This window comes from Rosa chinensis, chromosome 7, assembly GCF_002994745.2.
Source record: "Rosa chinensis cultivar Old Blush chromosome 7, RchiOBHm-V2, whole genome shotgun sequence".
Classification (NCBI taxonomy): domain Eukaryota; kingdom Viridiplantae; phylum Streptophyta; class Magnoliopsida; order Rosales; family Rosaceae; genus Rosa; species Rosa chinensis.
In genome coordinates this window covers 5092897-5110168 of record NC_037094.1, presented here as the reverse complement: position 1 = coordinate 5110168, position 17272 = coordinate 5092897, and the positions used below count along the sequence as shown (strand labels likewise).

At 34.8% G+C, this 17272-nt stretch overlaps 1 protein-coding gene and 1 long non-coding RNA gene across 4 annotated transcripts; one reads left to right on the top strand and one right to left on the bottom strand.

Moving 5' to 3' along the window:
* The first annotated feature begins 3240 nt into the window (after window positions 1–3240).
* LOC112179204 (transcription factor TCP18) lies at window positions 3241–5894 on the top strand. Of its 3 annotated transcripts, none has more exons than XM_024317539.2 (3): window positions 3241–3713; window positions 3859–5485; window positions 5638–5894. In XM_024317539.2, exons 2-3 carry the CDS (start codon window positions 4163–4165, stop codon window positions 5713–5715), a joined length of 1401 nt encoding a protein of 466 aa, XP_024173307.1. In that variant the 5' UTR covers window positions 3241–3713; window positions 3859–4162; the 3' UTR covers window positions 5716–5894. The 3 variants fall into 3 exon arrangements, with proteins under 3 accessions (XP_024173307.1, XP_024173308.1, XP_024173309.1); XM_024317540.2 differs by having other exon boundaries at window positions 3241–3719; XM_024317541.2 differs by having other exon boundaries at window positions 3241–3725.
* Window positions 5895–6071: 177 nt separating this feature from the next.
* LOC121050440 lies at window positions 6072–16303 on the bottom strand. The gene is made up of 4 exons (XR_005802981.1): window positions 16026–16303; window positions 15837–15935; window positions 13184–13247; window positions 6072–6190 (listed from the first exon to the last, which is right to left on the bottom strand). It is a non-coding gene; the product is annotated as an uncharacterized LOC121050440 (long non-coding RNA).
* Window positions 16304–17272: the final 969 nt, after the last annotated feature.

Below are 17272 nucleotides of genomic sequence, written 5' to 3'. Positions count from 1 at the left end.
AGAATCATTTTCTTGTTTCGTCATTGAAAGTACACAAAAAATATAGGCATCTTACTCACACAATTCTTCATGATTAAATTGATAGAGATAAGAAGAAAAAAACAATAAATTGTTGAAGATACATATTTCATTGTTTAAGGGTGTTTTGATAAAATTAAGGAGGTCTACTTAGTTATTTAAGTATTCAAAAAAGTGAATTGGAGGTTTAATAAGTAGGAGAGGTCCAACTAGAACCTCCCTTCTACAAATTCTCGATGGCTAAAAAGTACTCCCACCTAGATTTAAGGAAGATTTTATTTTTCCTCATAATTCAAATTTAAAAATGCTACATTTAATGAAGATTTTCTTTAATTAACATCCTATTTAATTAGAATTGCAAAATAGTCAATAAAAAATCATGAATTAATAATATACACCATATAAAGAAGGTTCAATTAAGTGAATTGGGTGTGAATAAAAAAAAAAATATGGATGAGTTTTTCCTAATATAGGCTTGATTTTTTCGGTTTATATCTAATTTTCTCTTAAAACAACAATTACAATCATGACAGTCAAGTGATAAACGGCTCATCTCCCCTAATTGTTTGAGGAATGAGGGAAATTATAACATGGTCCACCACGGGTTGATGTTATTGGCTCATATGACTTGCAATTATTTCTTATTGGTCTGTTAAGTTTTTTTGTTTTTTTTACCCATTGCATGATTTCCACTAAATTCGAGTGATATGATTGGCTTAGATTACCACGTGGCACTCCGGGAGACCGGGACCACATAATAATTCCTCGAGGAATGATTCTTCATATGATGGACTAGCTAGCTAGAATGGTTTCACAAGTGAAATATATGCTGAAAATGGGAGATCCGGAAAAAATTATCTTTGTAGATGTTCTCTTTAAATCCGGCATATATATATATATAGAGTACATGTTCGGTTCAAAATCATGTAGGAAAAAGAAACGTGGACTTTGAAATGCTTGCAACTTAATTTTCAATCCAAAGAACAAACTTCCAAAAAATGGAGACCTAACAAACAAACTTAAATGGGGTGGGATGCTTAGCAATACAAAATTGCCAAATAAAGCACTACATACGAATTCGACCCTTGCTATTACAGGAAATTGGTTCATCCCCTAAAAAACCCATATCCAAATGAATCTGGGAAAAGGGTGATGAACAAAGAAATTAAACAGTGAACTCATGCATAGATGTGTGTGATGAAAGCTAACTATGTAGCTTGTGTTTTCAACCACAGAATTGAAGATGGTACAGACACACAGCTGCAGAGAACTCAGCCAAGGATATGAAAGCACTTAGACTGAGCACTTTTTAGGGTTTATTGTACACTTCACTATCACCCACTCTAAAAATGGTACACTCATCACTCTTTTTCTTTCATAGTTATCTCCTGCTTGATAGCAACCCCAGAACAACCCATGCCATGAAATATTACAGTGCGATAATATACGCGCGCACACACAGATACACACACACACATAATGCATGTATCTGCACACACATACATATATCATGTGGTCCTTGTAATTATGCCAGTCTAAAGAGGTCAGGCTAAGCTCTAGAAAGAGAAAGAGAGAGAGAGAGGGACAGATGGTGGCATGTATGGTTTATCTAAGTGGGAGGGAAGGAGAACGGCGTGTATAAATGGAAAGAAGAACTTGAGGAAGAAAGAAAGCAGAAATGGAATAAAATCAAAGAGGGCTTTCAATTGGTAATAGACCAGGACTATTGCCATTTTCATGTGAGATGAGATAGGGTTTTGTTAGTGGCAAGTACAAGGATAAGCAACTATTAGTTAGAGGGAGAGAGAATGCTCTCAGCTTTCATTTCGAGGAAAAGAAAGAATAACGCATGGGGGGAAGTACATTCTTGCCTGAACTATTTTCTGCTCTCTCTTTTTATTTTTTATATTTTTTAGTGGAGACACTCATTTACATAATAGGAGAGATGAGTTTTCAACCTTTTTGGTGACAGTGACATAATTTAGATGCCCTCCCCAGTCAAAGGGCATTGCCCTATGACAGAGCAGTCCTCACAATTTTGCCTCTTCGTGTGAAATAATTGTCCTTCCCTCCTAGGGTTAGAGTGTTAGACACAGCCACGTGGAGGCATTGGTTATCATAACTTGGAGGAAAAACACAATAACTATAAAGAAGATGGATATTTTTTTAGGACAATTCGAAGTTTCGAACTCAAAATGGGGAATGCGACATAATAAAATGCTAATATAATTTGTGAGCTAGTTGAGAAAACAATTTATCATTTATACACACATTGTTATTTTAAAACCCTAAAGTAATATAAGAATACTATATTGGAGAGAAAAAATTAATACTATATTGAAGAGAAGAAAAGATGACTTGCTCACCATAATTGAGAGTTTTTACTTTTATATCATTAAAATATTTAATAATTTTATATATCTTTCTAATTGTCAAAAATAAAATATTCAAAACTCAAATAAACAATTAATTAAGAAAATATATTTTTTTCGATCATAAATTAACTACCCACTTCTAGATGGGAAACCACCCACTTCTTCTACATCCGAACAGTTTATAGTATATATTGATGAAACTGAAGCATTTTTTTAGACTCGAAGTCGGTTGTCTCTTCGAGTGCAACACTAAATGACTCTAAACAAATGTTTTAGTTTCATCAATATATAGCTAGACTCTAAAGATAGCTATATATGAACAACTGAAACTTTATACACACATTGTCATTTTAAAGCCCTAAAGTAATATAAGAAACATACATTAATTAATACTATATTTAAGAGAAGATGACTTGCTCACTATAACTGAAATCTTTTACTTTTAGACCCTTAAAATATTAAATAACTTTATATATCTTTTTAATTGTCAGGAATAAAAAGTCAAAACTCAAATAAACAATAAATAAGAAAATATATTATTTTCGATCATAAACTAAATACCTACTTCTAGACATAAAACCACTCACTTCTCCTAGTGAATAGTTTCTAGTACATATTGATGGAACTGAAACATTTTTTTAAATCTTTAGTGTTTGCTGAAACTGAAACTGAAACTTCTTTTCTTCCTCTCAAGACCGTTCGTGTGCAACACTAAATGACTTGGCCCGAGGTATAAATAATCGAGTACAAGCAATATAGTCGGAAGAAAGCAATGCGATCCGGCTGGAAACCTATTTTGAATCTTTTTAATATTTTTGAAGCATATTATTTATCAAGTATAAATAAAAAACAAGACAAAGCATGGAACCTACTTTTGAATATTTCAGAAACAAAATCATATACTGAAGTACTTTCACCAAGAGTAAACACAAATTAAGCCCCCCTCTTTGTGGAGTCCATGCAATTCAAGGTCGACTTCGTTGAGGGAGAGGGTGATTGCGAAAACCATCGATTTGGGAATATTTTAATTTAAAACTCTCTCCCACCGGGTAACCACGTGAAGTGGTACAATACAAATACTAGGTGTTTTTTCCTATCCACCCACTTCCTACAATATCTCGTTATAAAGAGAAAACCAACTTTATGAAGAAAAGATGAGGAAAAGGAAAGCTCCTGGTCTGCAATCAATGCCTCCTTACTCACTGCTTCCTTCTTTACTCCTTCCTCCTCCTTCTTCCTCTATCTCTCTCTTCTCTCTCATTATATGCGCTGCATTCAACCCCCAATAACATGTCTCTCTCAGTCCTTCTGGTCTTCACGGTAAATGTACATGTACTCTCTCTCTCCTCTCTCTCTCTCTAGCTAACTCTCTGACGCACGCTTACACTCAATAAGACACGAAGAAGTGTATACACACAGAAATTAGGTGCAGTAGTATTGACTGTCGTGTTATATATATGTGCAGGAGGAGGCAGCTGTCTTTCTCAAGCTAGCAGCAAGCTTTCTCTGCTGGTAAAAACAGCATTTGTTACAAAACACACATGGCTGTCTTTCTCAAAGCTAGTCCTTCTCGGGTCTTCACTGTTGAAGATAGCAAGTAAAATCCTCCCATACAATGGTGCACTTGTCCTTCTCAATTAGATCCATCAATTTCAAGCCAACCGATTCGACCTAGCTCGCTAGCTGGTACCACTACTAGCAGCCAGCAGCTAACTAGGGTTGAGCTTCAACTTGAAAACCACAACCAGATATTAGCTATATACATCACAATGTTTTCTTATAGCTCAAACGCTATTAGCACCGGTACTACTGGCAATTACTACGAACCTGCCGTGCCTTTTCCTCATGACCAATCCTTTTTGATCCACAGTAGGCCTTTTCTTAATTCTACTACCAATCCAAATTGCAATTCCGCTTCAGTTATTTCCAATTCCAAACAAGATCAAGATCTACAAGAAGACCCTCATCATCATATTCATCCTCCTTTGTCTTTCTTTTACTTCCCCTCTCCCTTTGAAGACGACGATGTTTTACTCCGCCAACACCACCACCACCATGACCTGTCGTCGCTTCATGAAAATACCTTATTTGCCCATCATCATCATCATCATCATCGTCATCATCATCAGACCGGTACTCCTCTCACTGCTACAATGGTGGAGGGGGATTCTAACAAAGATGATCAGGTGGTGATCGGTAAGGAAGGTGAGCAACAGCAACAACAACAGAAACAGATCCCGATGACGAGAAGATCTAGCAAGAAGGACCGGCACAGCAAGATTAGCACTGCCCGAGGACTGAGGGACCGGAGAATGAGATTGTCCCTCGATGTTGCCAGAAAGTTCTTTGGTTTGCAAGACATGCTCGGCTTTGACAAGGCCAGCAAGACGGTGGAGTGGTTGCTCAATCAGGCAGAAGCTGAAATCAAGAAAGTAAAAAGAGAAATGAACGGTCAGAACGAAAACCAAAGCTCTAGCACTACTACCGCCGCAGGAGCAGGTGCTAGAGCCAGAACCACATCTTCCATATCCGAGTGTGAAGTTGTATCCGGTACAGATGAGGTCGCGACTGATGATATTATTGATAAGGTAAGCCGGACATCCTCTTCTTCTTCTGCCAAAAATCGGATCAAAAGGATTGTCAGGCAACCAAAGAAGAGTGCATTGTTTAACCCTCTTGCAAAGGCGTCGAGGGAAATGGCAAGAGCGAGAGCAAGAGAAAGAACTAGAGAAAAGATGGGGAGACAGTCAAAGCCATGTGGTGATGTTGATCAGGCAAAGAAGATGAAGCCGGACCTGAGCCAATTAAGTTCATGGAGTACATTTGAAACCGGAGAAGAATCTGGAGCGACTCAAAGCCACAACAACAACATCAACAATCATTCTCCATTGGAAGCACTTGCTGAGGTTGAAGAGCCAATAAGCAGCTTCCAAGCAGCTGCGACTACGGTAGTAGTTCATCGTCATATTCATCAAGACTTGATTGAAATTGATGGTCATGATGCTGTAGCTAACTTGGTGACAATGGGAAAGTGGAGCCCCTCTTCCACTTTCAATTCTCTTCAAAATACTTCTGGATCAATTTCACAAGAGGTATGTAGTACCACTACTCGATTAATCTTTTGTGCTGTATAACAAACATGCATATATAATCAAACCTGTAATACTGGCATCCAACATGAGGTACAATTATATATTACATAATGCTGGTACTGATCGGTTCTGACATACACCATAATTTGCAGCAACATCAGTTTGCAGACTTTCAATTCTATGGAAAACAATGGGAGGTCTACAACAGTAGTACTCATAACCTTTTTTAACACCGCGATGAATATCGATCAGAGAGTATATATGTACGTGTGTACTAATTGCCTTCTTCTTTCTGTTTGGAATAATGTAAGATATGTGGAAATTAATTAAGTAGCTTCTTAATGATTATTGTGGAGTTCCCTCTAAACTACCATGATGTATTATATAAATATTATGTTTCCCTTAATTTCTACCTAATTTCCACCTTTCTCATTACTTTTTCTAAGGCATACTTATTTCTGATAAAGAGTTAGGGTCACTTCTCTCATATCAATCATATAAACAGTATATATTCATGTTTGTGTGTTTACTTAACTGATGATCATCACCATCGATCAGGTTATCTCTTTAGATGTGACTGAGTAGACATGACTTGATCATCCACTTTTTAGCTTCATGTCATGCTGCTTCCAGAGAAGTGATCCATGCATCCACATACACAAATGATCCCCAACTTCACTTCCATGATGACATATATATTGCATTCTGATTATGTGAGAGAAATGAATCAGCTTAGTTTCATATGCATATGAGTTCGATAAGGAAAATAGGGACTCAGAATGTTTAATCCCTTCCTTAATTGTTAAATGTATAATTGTATTCCCAGCAATATATATATATATATATATATATATATATATGATAATGGAAATAGGGCTGCACTTAGATTTTCTTGAAAGCATCAAAACACCTCTGGACTCTTATAGAACAGGACTTAAGAATCTTAGTTATAGATGGGACTATCTGATTTTATTACAGGACATGTAGGAAGAAGTTTGGTTCAAATTGATGAGAGCTCAGATCCCTAACCTGTGTTGGCTATATGTTTTTATGTATATTAATCGTTCTATAAAACTTCCATCATTGCTTTGAACTTGAGCTATTAAGATCTTCTTTCTTTTCTATCTTCTTATTTTATGTGAAGGCTGTAGCTGTGCTGATGTATCATGATAATCATAAGCAACGATGAATTAGGGGGAGACTGTAAAATGAATTTAAGTTTAAAAGCAAATAATAGCTTTATAACAGTAGGGGAGACTATGTTTTCATAACATTTGAAAGTTATGATCAATATTATTTCGAGAGAGATTCTACTTAAGAGGGAAATAAGTTAATATTATCATATGACCAAGAACCTTAATATGTCTGCATGGAGCTATAATGCAAACATATCCACTTAGTTATAAGCCTACCATCGTTTCAAGGAATTCATATATCCAGGCATATAAAAGTCTTTAGGGATAACTTGACTAAAGAGTTAGGATTATGCTATATCAGATATTCAATTATAATTGTCGGTGAGCTGTGGCCTGTTGATTAGCTAGTCTAACTAACACTATGGAGGTCACAGGTTCAAATCTCATTGACATCAAGGATGGAGTTGAGTGAGGAGTTACATTGTCGTCTAGAATAAAAAAAAATATATTCAATTATAATTTCTATTATAACTAAAAAAATCCCAAAGTATGAAAACAAACACATACAAATACTGTTAAGTATAAACATAGCTACTATATAATGGTTTACATAGGGCTAATTAATTGCCTTGTCAAAAGCTATAGATTGGAAAGTACTCTTCTCGGTTAAAAAGCAGAAAAGAATGTCTTCTTGGTTCACAGTAGTTTATTTGGATGGATAGTAATTTCCTGTGTTAACAAAAATATTGGTCAATCGAAGTAGCATATGTATGAATAGTACTGTCTAAGTAGCTAGAAAGAATATATGAAACTCAGCTTTCAAATTATAAGACAGTAGAAAAGTTGCGGCTTGAATTATGTAGGTATCAATGATGGATATATATGATGGCAACACTTGAAACTTTTGGCCAGCTGTGGTTGAGCTGCCATATGCCATATATGTTATATCCAGTTCTAAAGTCTTTGCTAGCTTGATCGACCGGGGTGCATGTGGTGTTAAACAGTAAAGGGGGGCGACTGACTGCAATATGGATGAAATAATGGACAAATATATGGAGGTGATGTAGAGAATAAAATTAAATCCATTTGATACGGACCAAGCTAGACTTGCTACCAAGCTTAATCGGTTAATATATATGTGTGTATTACGTGTGTATATATATATATATATATATATATATATTATCGTGAGGCTTTGTCCTTTACTCTTTCTAGCTTTTGATCATTTGCTACATATCTGTGTTAATCGGTCCATATCATCCATTCAAAGCTGGATAATATCTGCCAAGATAATACTAAATGAAACTATACAAAGAACGAGTCCAAAGCTCGATAGAAATTTATATATACCAGGAAAAGCACAACTCGTGTATTATGGTTCATTTCCAGATGGTTATATATATATATATATATATATATATATATACAGAGAGAGAGTACTAAAGGAAAATGTTGGTAGTAAAATGGAAAAGCTATATAGTTTTTCTTAAGAAAATTACGGGTGAGATGAGCTCAAGAGAGGTGCAAATAGAGTTAAAAGCAAAAGACAGATCCGATGTTGAACTCAGCTACAAAAGTATTAGAAAAGAGAATATACAAGAAAATTAAAGAAACCAATGAAATATATCTGTACTGTAATGGATAAAGGACTACAGATGCATTGCACAGACATGTAATTGATTGGATTGGAAAGAACAGCAGACCCATTTGGATTTTAACGCACGTCACCTATAGAATTTCATGAAAATATGAATGAGTGCATAATTGGTTGATAATAGTCAGTGGTTAATAACATATGGCTGGACGGCTGGTAGCCTGGTACAGGAAGATTTAAGAGGAAAGCCTTCATTTTATTATATTTTTGAGCACATGATGTTTCGAATTTTTTCCGTTAAATCAATAAAAAAAGTGTAATGGTTAAAAAATTCAGAGCACTTGCGGTTTCCGAAACATGGTAAAATGTTCATCTTGTTGTATGCAGTTCCGCCAAGAATATTGTTTCTTGACGAGTAGACGGTAATCACGGCATAAAGAAAAGCGCGGCCATTAAGTTGGTTCTGAGATGGCTATAAGAACCTTTTAAAAACATTATTTATTTTACAGTGTGTTTTGATGAGAAAATTATTAAATTCGTAGAAATTTATAAATGATGGAATCTACAACTCCATCAATTAAAATTCTATTGTTTGGTTATATCTTATATAATTAAGCCAATCTTGAGTGAATGGTTAAAATTTTTAAAAGATCATATATGCCCTTACATAATATAAATATTAATAAATAAAGTATTTCTATATGAGGATAAAATAGTCAATAGAGTATATTATATTTGAAAAAATTGCAATACCTCATGAAAAAATATGAGAGAAATTGACATTTTAAAAAACATAAAAAATAAAAGCTAATTGACATGTGTGGGGCACATGTTAAGGAGCTCGTCTATTTATGATTTAGAATGTGTAATATAAGAAAAAATTGTTTTGGAAACAAATAAAGAACTAAAAATTGAATACCACGAAGAAATTCAAAATCACACATATTTTGGTGGAAGTTGAATTGAGAATTCATTGTCCGGTTCTTTTTTCTTCCACAAAGACTTTTAAAAATTTCAATCCAAGAATGCAAAACGAGGGAATTGATTTGTAGGAATTATGAAATCCTCATTTTCAATTAAATTATATCATCTTTTCCTTCACCCAAACACACTCTTAATGCAAATATTATACATTAGATCACAATAATATGTTTCAGTTGAATTAGAAAAATAGGTGATTTTATAGTCGTTTTATAATGAATATTTTAGTCCATTCCTATTTAATAGTGCAATGAATTTAAAAAGTATAAAAATATTTTTATATGTAAAATATAAATATTTCTCCATTTTTGATGATGTGTCTCTATTTCACAAAGAAAACAAAGATGATCTAGAAAACTATTTAGTCCTAAGAAGGCCTGGGTTTAAAGGTGAGGATGGAGATGGTGCTGGTAGACCCATCTTTGACCAACGATGGCATGTTCTCTAATTCAAATGCATCGAAACGTGTGTTTTGGACGTTTTAACCCTGTTGTTTCTCTTGTTTTTGGTCTGAATTAAGTCGATTTCTTTTCAACCTACCACGGCATTTTGTCTTCGCTAATTCCAGTAATTTGGTCTGTCATATATACTGCAGTACTCTTCATCTCAGCTTATGAAATTCCACAAATTTTACTGCGTTTCACAGAACACTTGAGCCTGTAAATCCCGTAAAGCTCTTCATAATTAGTCTCTCTGTATGTAACGTTTTGGCCTTACAACAATTAGCCATGGTTTGAAATTTGAATTCTCTAATGGCATAAGCCCAACCCAGAAAATACTGTCAGAACTAAGATTATTGCATCCCAAGGGTTCACTTTGCTCAAATCAAATGCCTTTTACTTTTTCGTTTTGCTGCAGCCAAAGAACATATCAACACTTCATAGGAAAAAAGAAAAGAAAAAAAAACAACAATATTGGCTTTTTTTAAATTAATTTATTTTTATTTTTTAAGTAAAACTCCTATTGATCAGTTATTTGAATCCTTCTTTTACTTTTCTAATTTCTAGGTAGTCCTTGTTAGCTTTCTGGAAAAAAGTTACCCAACCTGGAAACCTTGAGAGCAGATCTCAATGACTACCAGCTTTTCATTTAAAACAAACTATTCACCAAGCAAAACATGATAAGGATAGATCAAACCCACAGATCCAGATCTTTGCAGTGAGAGATAAAAGGAGACAACTAAAACTAATGTGTACCCTAACTAATTAAAGCTGTTGATTGCAATTCTATATTATTAATCACCACCATCATCATCTCCATGGAAAACAAAAAAAAAAGAAGCAAATCAAACCCTAAGATTCATCATCTTTGCAATTTAAAACGTACGGAATGTAAAAAAAAAAAAAACTAATACGAAGCAGAGAAACGTAAACATGAACTATTTCTCTTGAATTTTATGCACCAACTCTTACCTTCTGGGCTTTCTGTTGATGTTGATGCAGAGCAAGATCGAAGAGAATAAAATCTTAGAAAATTCAGATCCTATGAAGAAAAGCTAAGATCTAAAACCTTTAAAAAAGTACAATATGATTGTATTAGAAATTTAATTCCTTTTCCAATATCTGCAGAGAGATCCAAGGGCAAGAAAAAGTTCATCCAACCCAGTAAGTGACAAACCCTAATAATCAAGCTGAGAAACCCTAAGAGAGATAAAGCTGAAAAAAAACCTAGTGGTGATGATGGGAGTTGATCAATCACAGCTTTGTTTTTGAGTGGTTGGAAAAATCGTAGAAGTGGGAAGCACCCAGCCAATGAGGTTTTCTGAAGAAGGGCACTTGTGAGCTGAGAAGTGACCACTACTTTTGGGGCGGTCTAATATTCTACTCTAACGCATTAATTATTTAGTGCAAGAAATAATTGCTACGGCTCTTTTCCTTTTCTTCTTTGTCTTTATCTCAAACCGCATGAGCCAGGCCTTGAACTCGCTTCAGTCAACAAATATCTAATTTTTTTCACCCAAATTTTTGGTTGAGGAAGGTAGAATCTCATGAAACAAGTTTTAGAGGCAGAGGAATATAAAGCCACAACTCTTCCTTTAGAAAGTAGATACCTAGCGCACAAGTAAAAGATTTGTTGACTATAGGATCGATAAAGCCTGTGACTGTAACAATTGGACAAGCTTTTTCATATTGGGGTCTTCTACGCTAGAATGTCGGAACGGGACTAAATGAGCATTACTATTAAGAACAAGTTAGATCCCTTGGAAAAAACAGCTGGGGACTAGGGAGAGAAGGTTCAAAAGTGACCAATTTGTTATTTGAGATTTTCAAAATAAGCTGGCAAGCGGTATAGGCGTGCCAAATAGCTACAGAATATTACGAAAAGAGGGTGGAATTTCCGGACTCTAAGGAGAGCAAGAAATACAACCAACTGTAAGTAATCAAGCTGCGGAAATCTGTATATGCTTTGGAAATATTGATTAGTGGTCACTTGTCAGCTAGAAAAAAAAAATAGATAAGAATTTCTTGCTTTTGTCTGAGAATAACAAACTATATTAGTAAAGTACCTAATCCTTGTTTCAAATTTAAACCAAGTATAAAAAAAAAAGAAAAAAAAAAGAAAGAAAGGGGGTTGTCACTCTTATAGTAGTTGGGTAAAACATTATATCCAGGCATGTCTAAAACTGAAACTAAACTAGCAAAATTTACACTAAACACCCAAAGTGTATCCCTAATTAATCAGTATAATATACACTGAAAAACAGAGTAGTTCATTTGTAGGGTATGAAAATCTCTCAAATTGCAATTTAAGTCTTGCCAATATAATTTGGTATACTCAACATACTAACTGACATGGCTAAGCAAGCAACTGATTAATCACATGGCATGCCCAATTTGGCCATATACGTTGCCTAGCTAGTATTATAACATGTTTGATTCAACTTTGTCTCAACTCACAAGTGACCAATGAGATTAAGAATAAGAAGAAATTCACACATCATCGGTTATCTTGCGTTAGATAGTACTTCTACATTGACAATATAAAAATTTTCATTTATTCAAACTCTCTACATTGTCTAACATCATTACTTCTCGAGTGCAACCACAAGATAGATGGTGTTGAGAATATAAAATCTCACATTGTCATCGTGGATGAACCAAGCTTAGCTTGAAATCTTTAACTTGAGTTTTAGTTAAAACTAACTTTCTAGTAACAAAAACCATGTCAATAAATTTTAAAGGGTTCAAAATATAAAAGTCCCAGATAAGTTTTCAAAATTAGTGTGGCCATGTTCCGTTTGTTGGCTCCATCTGAATCTCATTTGCCTCATTTGTCAAATGTCAAAATCTATTAATAGTTTAGAAGATCATGGTAGTTCTATACATTTAGCTCAAATCAACAAACTAACTAAGCTAATAATATATCTACTTTACTATTGTCTCTCCTGTATCAAGTTTTCAATATATAGTATGTATTCTAGTATTCTACTGAAAAACTGTATATCAGCCTTCATCTCAACAAGAATGTGCTGAAGGATAACTACGCTTGAGTGCCTAATTAGTAAAAACCAAAACAAGCAGGTTACATTTAGTATGCCTAGAAGTTTATCAGAAGCTAGGCTAAGGTATCGTATATGTTGTTCTGTTATGTTTTGGTGAAATGAATAGATACACCTCAGTTAGCCAGTTGTAAAATGAGAAGCTAAGCTAAGCTAACCAAGTCTAAAACTCTTGTACTGTCTTACCTGTAATTAAGTTTTATCCAGCAATAATCATCAGTTAACTTAGGTACACTAGTACCGGTTCTGAGGCTGAATGGTTATAACTAACAAAACATATGCAGGTGGTGTTTCTAAAGCATCATAACCTAAGAAATTCTGTTTGCTCAAGCACTAAGAATAAGAGATCATAACAATTGAAAAGGAACGATCACCACCGTAACCACGATTAGGAGATGAATTTCTTATAATCAGGAGTCAAATCCTTGCAATTAATTAATTAAATGAAACTAGAAGTGAAGGAAACAAATGGAAAGGAAGGTGAGTACCTTCAAGGCTCAAAGTAGCTCGGAGTAATCTTCATGAATCACATTAACCAATTCTGGAGATCAACTGGGAAAATCATGGCTTGATCAGTAAACATTATTAGTAGTTGTAGCCAGAAATTCTTAAAATCCATGCAAAAAACATATCCTCTGTCCATAATCAGCATATACTTTTTTTCTACATTCATGTTTTCATACATTTGTAGGACACGCTGTTCAACTTCAAGAACAAACATGACTGCATGAGTATGATCATTCTAATTGAAATGCCATTTCCTGCTCATACACTAAACTTTTATACCTTCAGAACTGAAAATTTTCTTTTGAAACTGTAAGTGCAATTTTTTTTTTGGTCTGATAAAAAAATGTAAGTGCATGTACAGAGCCACAGAGATGTTCAGAGAAACTATACACAGAGATATATATCAGTATCCAATATGTTAATCTCTAACTAATTACTTCAATTTCAAAACTTAAATCCATGTCGTCAGCCATTAAATTCAATGTGAGGAATAGAGAATGAGACTGCAAACTAGCAATTGTAGATGAAACTTAAAACTCATCGAATTCGTACTTGAAATGCTAAAGCTTAGAGTTTATCTAGCTTTGGTCCTAGCATATGCATAGAGATAGATGCAGTCTGATACAGGAGATTAATGCGTGTTTAAGTTGGATTATTGCATTAATCACACAGCAATAATACGTTAAATATATGTACTACCTACGTACGTAAGTACCCTCTTCCATCAGTAAACAATGTCGTCTGAACTCTTTGATTCTTTTCCAATAGAAGCGAGCTGCATGATGCACAATACTGTCGACGCCTCAACCACGGAAGTACAATTCCTCTGCTTCCCTGAACTAACAAGCCTGCGCTTCATCTCCTCCATAATCGTTTTTCTAAGGTTTTGAAATCGTTCTTTTAGGTTTCTGCATTGTCTGCTGGTCTATCTTCTGTTCTTTGGGCCTGGCCTTGTTCTTTTTGTTTACTCATTTTGGGCTTTCTTTGGTAACAGAAAAGAGTTAAAACCCAAGCCCAGCAATTCAAATAGCCTCTATCGTATTTTTTTTACTTATATGATCATTCGGCCCAAGCCCAATGCCTTAGCGGATTATGTTACTATTGTGTAATGGTTTTATGAACTTATTTAATGTGGTAAAGAAAATTTCCAGTGTTACCTTTGTGCTATCTTAATAAATGGAAAAAAGGCCGTTGACCAAATGGAAATGCTCTCCACGGGTAGGTTGAAAATAAATATAGATGGAGTTTTCAAAGTTGACAGTTGTGTTGGAGGTATTGGGGTGGGGTCAGAGATGATTTGGGCACGGGTATTGCCGCTATTGCTAGGCCCTTTCTGCATGCACACTCGGCTATTAATGTGGAGTCTGAGGCGTTCAGAGCTGGTCTTCTACGTGGTATTCACCAAGGCTGGACTAAAATAGTTATTCGATTCTGCCATGCTGATTGTTGCACTCAAGAGTGAGGAGGAAAATTTCCAAGAGGTAAGTCGGGTTTTTAATGATTGTAAGGATTATATGACTACTTTTCAATCAGTAGAAATTCGACATATTTTTTGTGAAGCAAATGATGTTGCGCATAGGCTTGCACACCTTGCTAGTTTTGATTGGCTTGATGATGTTTGGTTAGATGAGATTTCTGCTATTATTTAGGATGTGCACTACGAGGATTATTGTAATTGTTCTATTGTAGCACATGGTTCAGGTTTTATGCCCTTCTCTGTTGCAAAATTCTATTATTAATATAATAAAGAACAATTCTTAGATTCACCCCTAGGGTAAATGAGCTCATTCACCCTCTCTTGCGATTAACGTATAATAACTTTATAATTTTCTAATCCAACTATTCATGTTGTATAACGTAATATAAAGATTACCTCTGTAAAAAATCAATCAAATTGAAGACCTTTTAGTTATTCATTTCTATGAAATACATGGACGGTTCATCATAGTAGTAGTAAGTGTTGTTAGAACCATCCATTTGTTTGATTCAATTAGATAATTAAATGATTTCCGATTCGATTGATTTTTTACTGAGATGATCTTTAAATGATAATTTAAGATATAGACCGTTGGATTATAAATTTATTAAGCAAAAATATGTTAGTCGATAAAGGGGGTGAATATGTTCATTCACTCTAGGGGTGAACCTAAAAATTATTCTATAATAAATAAAACCGGGCGTGAGACTGAGCCTCCCAGATAAGCTGAGTTCCAAATCCCTTTAAAAAATAATAATAATAAATAAATAAATAAGTGTTAAAATTGGTGAACTATTTCAGAAATTAATTCTATTGTAATTTGTTTATATATATATCATTACCACCGCGAATGTTGCATATCATGACTTCATTCTTAATTTTTAGTTCAGAGTTAGTAAATGTATGATAACTTTTGTGTGGAGTTGCTCAGTACTCAATAGACCGCCAAATGTTCTGGGGGTTATGAAGTGAACAAGGGAATATAATCAGCAGCAAGGGTATCAAGAGAGGAAAGTGGAGAGAGAGTTTTAAAGCTATTCTTTAGAATGAAAGGCAGAACTAAAACAATGAGGGCGTTATGTAGTCCTCTACTCTGATAATTATAACACAATTATCACACCAAATCCAAAAACATACATAGGTTGCTTGAGCTGTACCTGGCATGAAAAAAACCTTCGAAGTTCGAACGACAACCTTCTTGAGTTGAGTTTTAAATTGATCATGATCTCATGACGAAGGGGATGAACAAGATATTTCTGGTAATGAAGCAAATGATCGAATACGTAATGATATATATATATATATATATATATCAAATTAATTCATATCAGTTGGCAGAAACTCACCTTATAGAATTGCAAGTAATGGTTGGTGCTGCCGCCTTTACTGATCAAGAGCTAGCTTGATTTTGTGAGACTCGAAGACAGAAAGAGAGCCCAAGTTCAAAGCAGACTCATATATGTCTTGGATATATATATAGACAGAAAGAGATAGAAAGAGAGCGCGAGAGAGACCCTGATATATACGCTAACGGCTAGCTACTGTAATCTAGCTAGTTTGCAAATTCGCAACCGGCTCGATTGTTTTGAAAGTTCCATCTTAGCTTCATAACCACAACCTAGCTCGATCATTTCAGAGTTTTTTTTCCCTTTTTTGTTTTTGGGTCAAGTAAACGTGCTTTTTCTGCTCATAACTAGAAAAAGTATAATTATTAAAAATTTACTAAATCATCTGCAAGAGCTGGAGCAAAACTGCATGTATGTACTCGATTTTATTTATTTATTTATTTATTTTTATCTTCGAGGTGATAACAGTACAGTAATCATTTGTAGCAGGTAGCACTACTGTTTGAAACAGAAACGACAAGATCGCAAGGGAAACCGAAAGCTACAAATCTGGAAAAGGAAGATGCAGCAATAAATGCAGTAGCTAACTCGTTGGATTTCCATCCACAAACTGAACCACATGGATACATGTGTCTATATATGTGCATATATATTATAAATCAATACACACACACACATATATATATATATATATAGAGAGAGAGAGAGAGAGAGAGAGAGAGAGAGGCAATAGCTGCAATTAATTCTAAAGGAAGGCGTACGTACAATGTTTAGCTGGGAACGTAAAGGACCAAAGGTAGTGCGCAGAATAGTATCACTGACAGAGCTAGTCATGACTTTGCTTCAGCTTCAGCTTCGAATATAAACCTGCAATTCATTGATTAACGACGATGCGTGGTCGTTAATTACTCTCTACAGTAGTCTATTAATTATTACTGCTACTCATATATTGCAGAGCCTGCAGGCTAAGGTTTGGTACAAGCTAGCTAGGTTATATATATGAAGGCCAGTCTGGACAGAGCTGTACGTCTGACGCTCTCAGCAGTCTCATTCCTCTGACGTGGTAAGTTTAATTATATGAGGTCGTTCGGTTCTTAAGCCGAAAGATCAACAATAATAGGAGTTGCAAACTTGCAATTCCACACTATACACTGTAACAAACAAAAAGGGCAAAAAGTTGGAGCAAATAGTAAGGGTATATATATAATTATATCATAAGTCAAAAACTTTAATAGCTAAATAAAGAA

Bases quoted from the DNA above. Each gene is read 5' to 3' on its own strand.
- LOC112179204 (XM_024317539.2), top strand. From the start codon at position 4,163: ATGTTTTCTTATAGCTCAAACGCTATTAGCACCGGTACTACTGGCAAT. The intron at 5,486-5,637 runs GTATGTAGTACC...CATAATTTGCAG, and splicing joins CTGGATCAATTTCACAAGAG to CAACATCAGTTTGCAGACTT.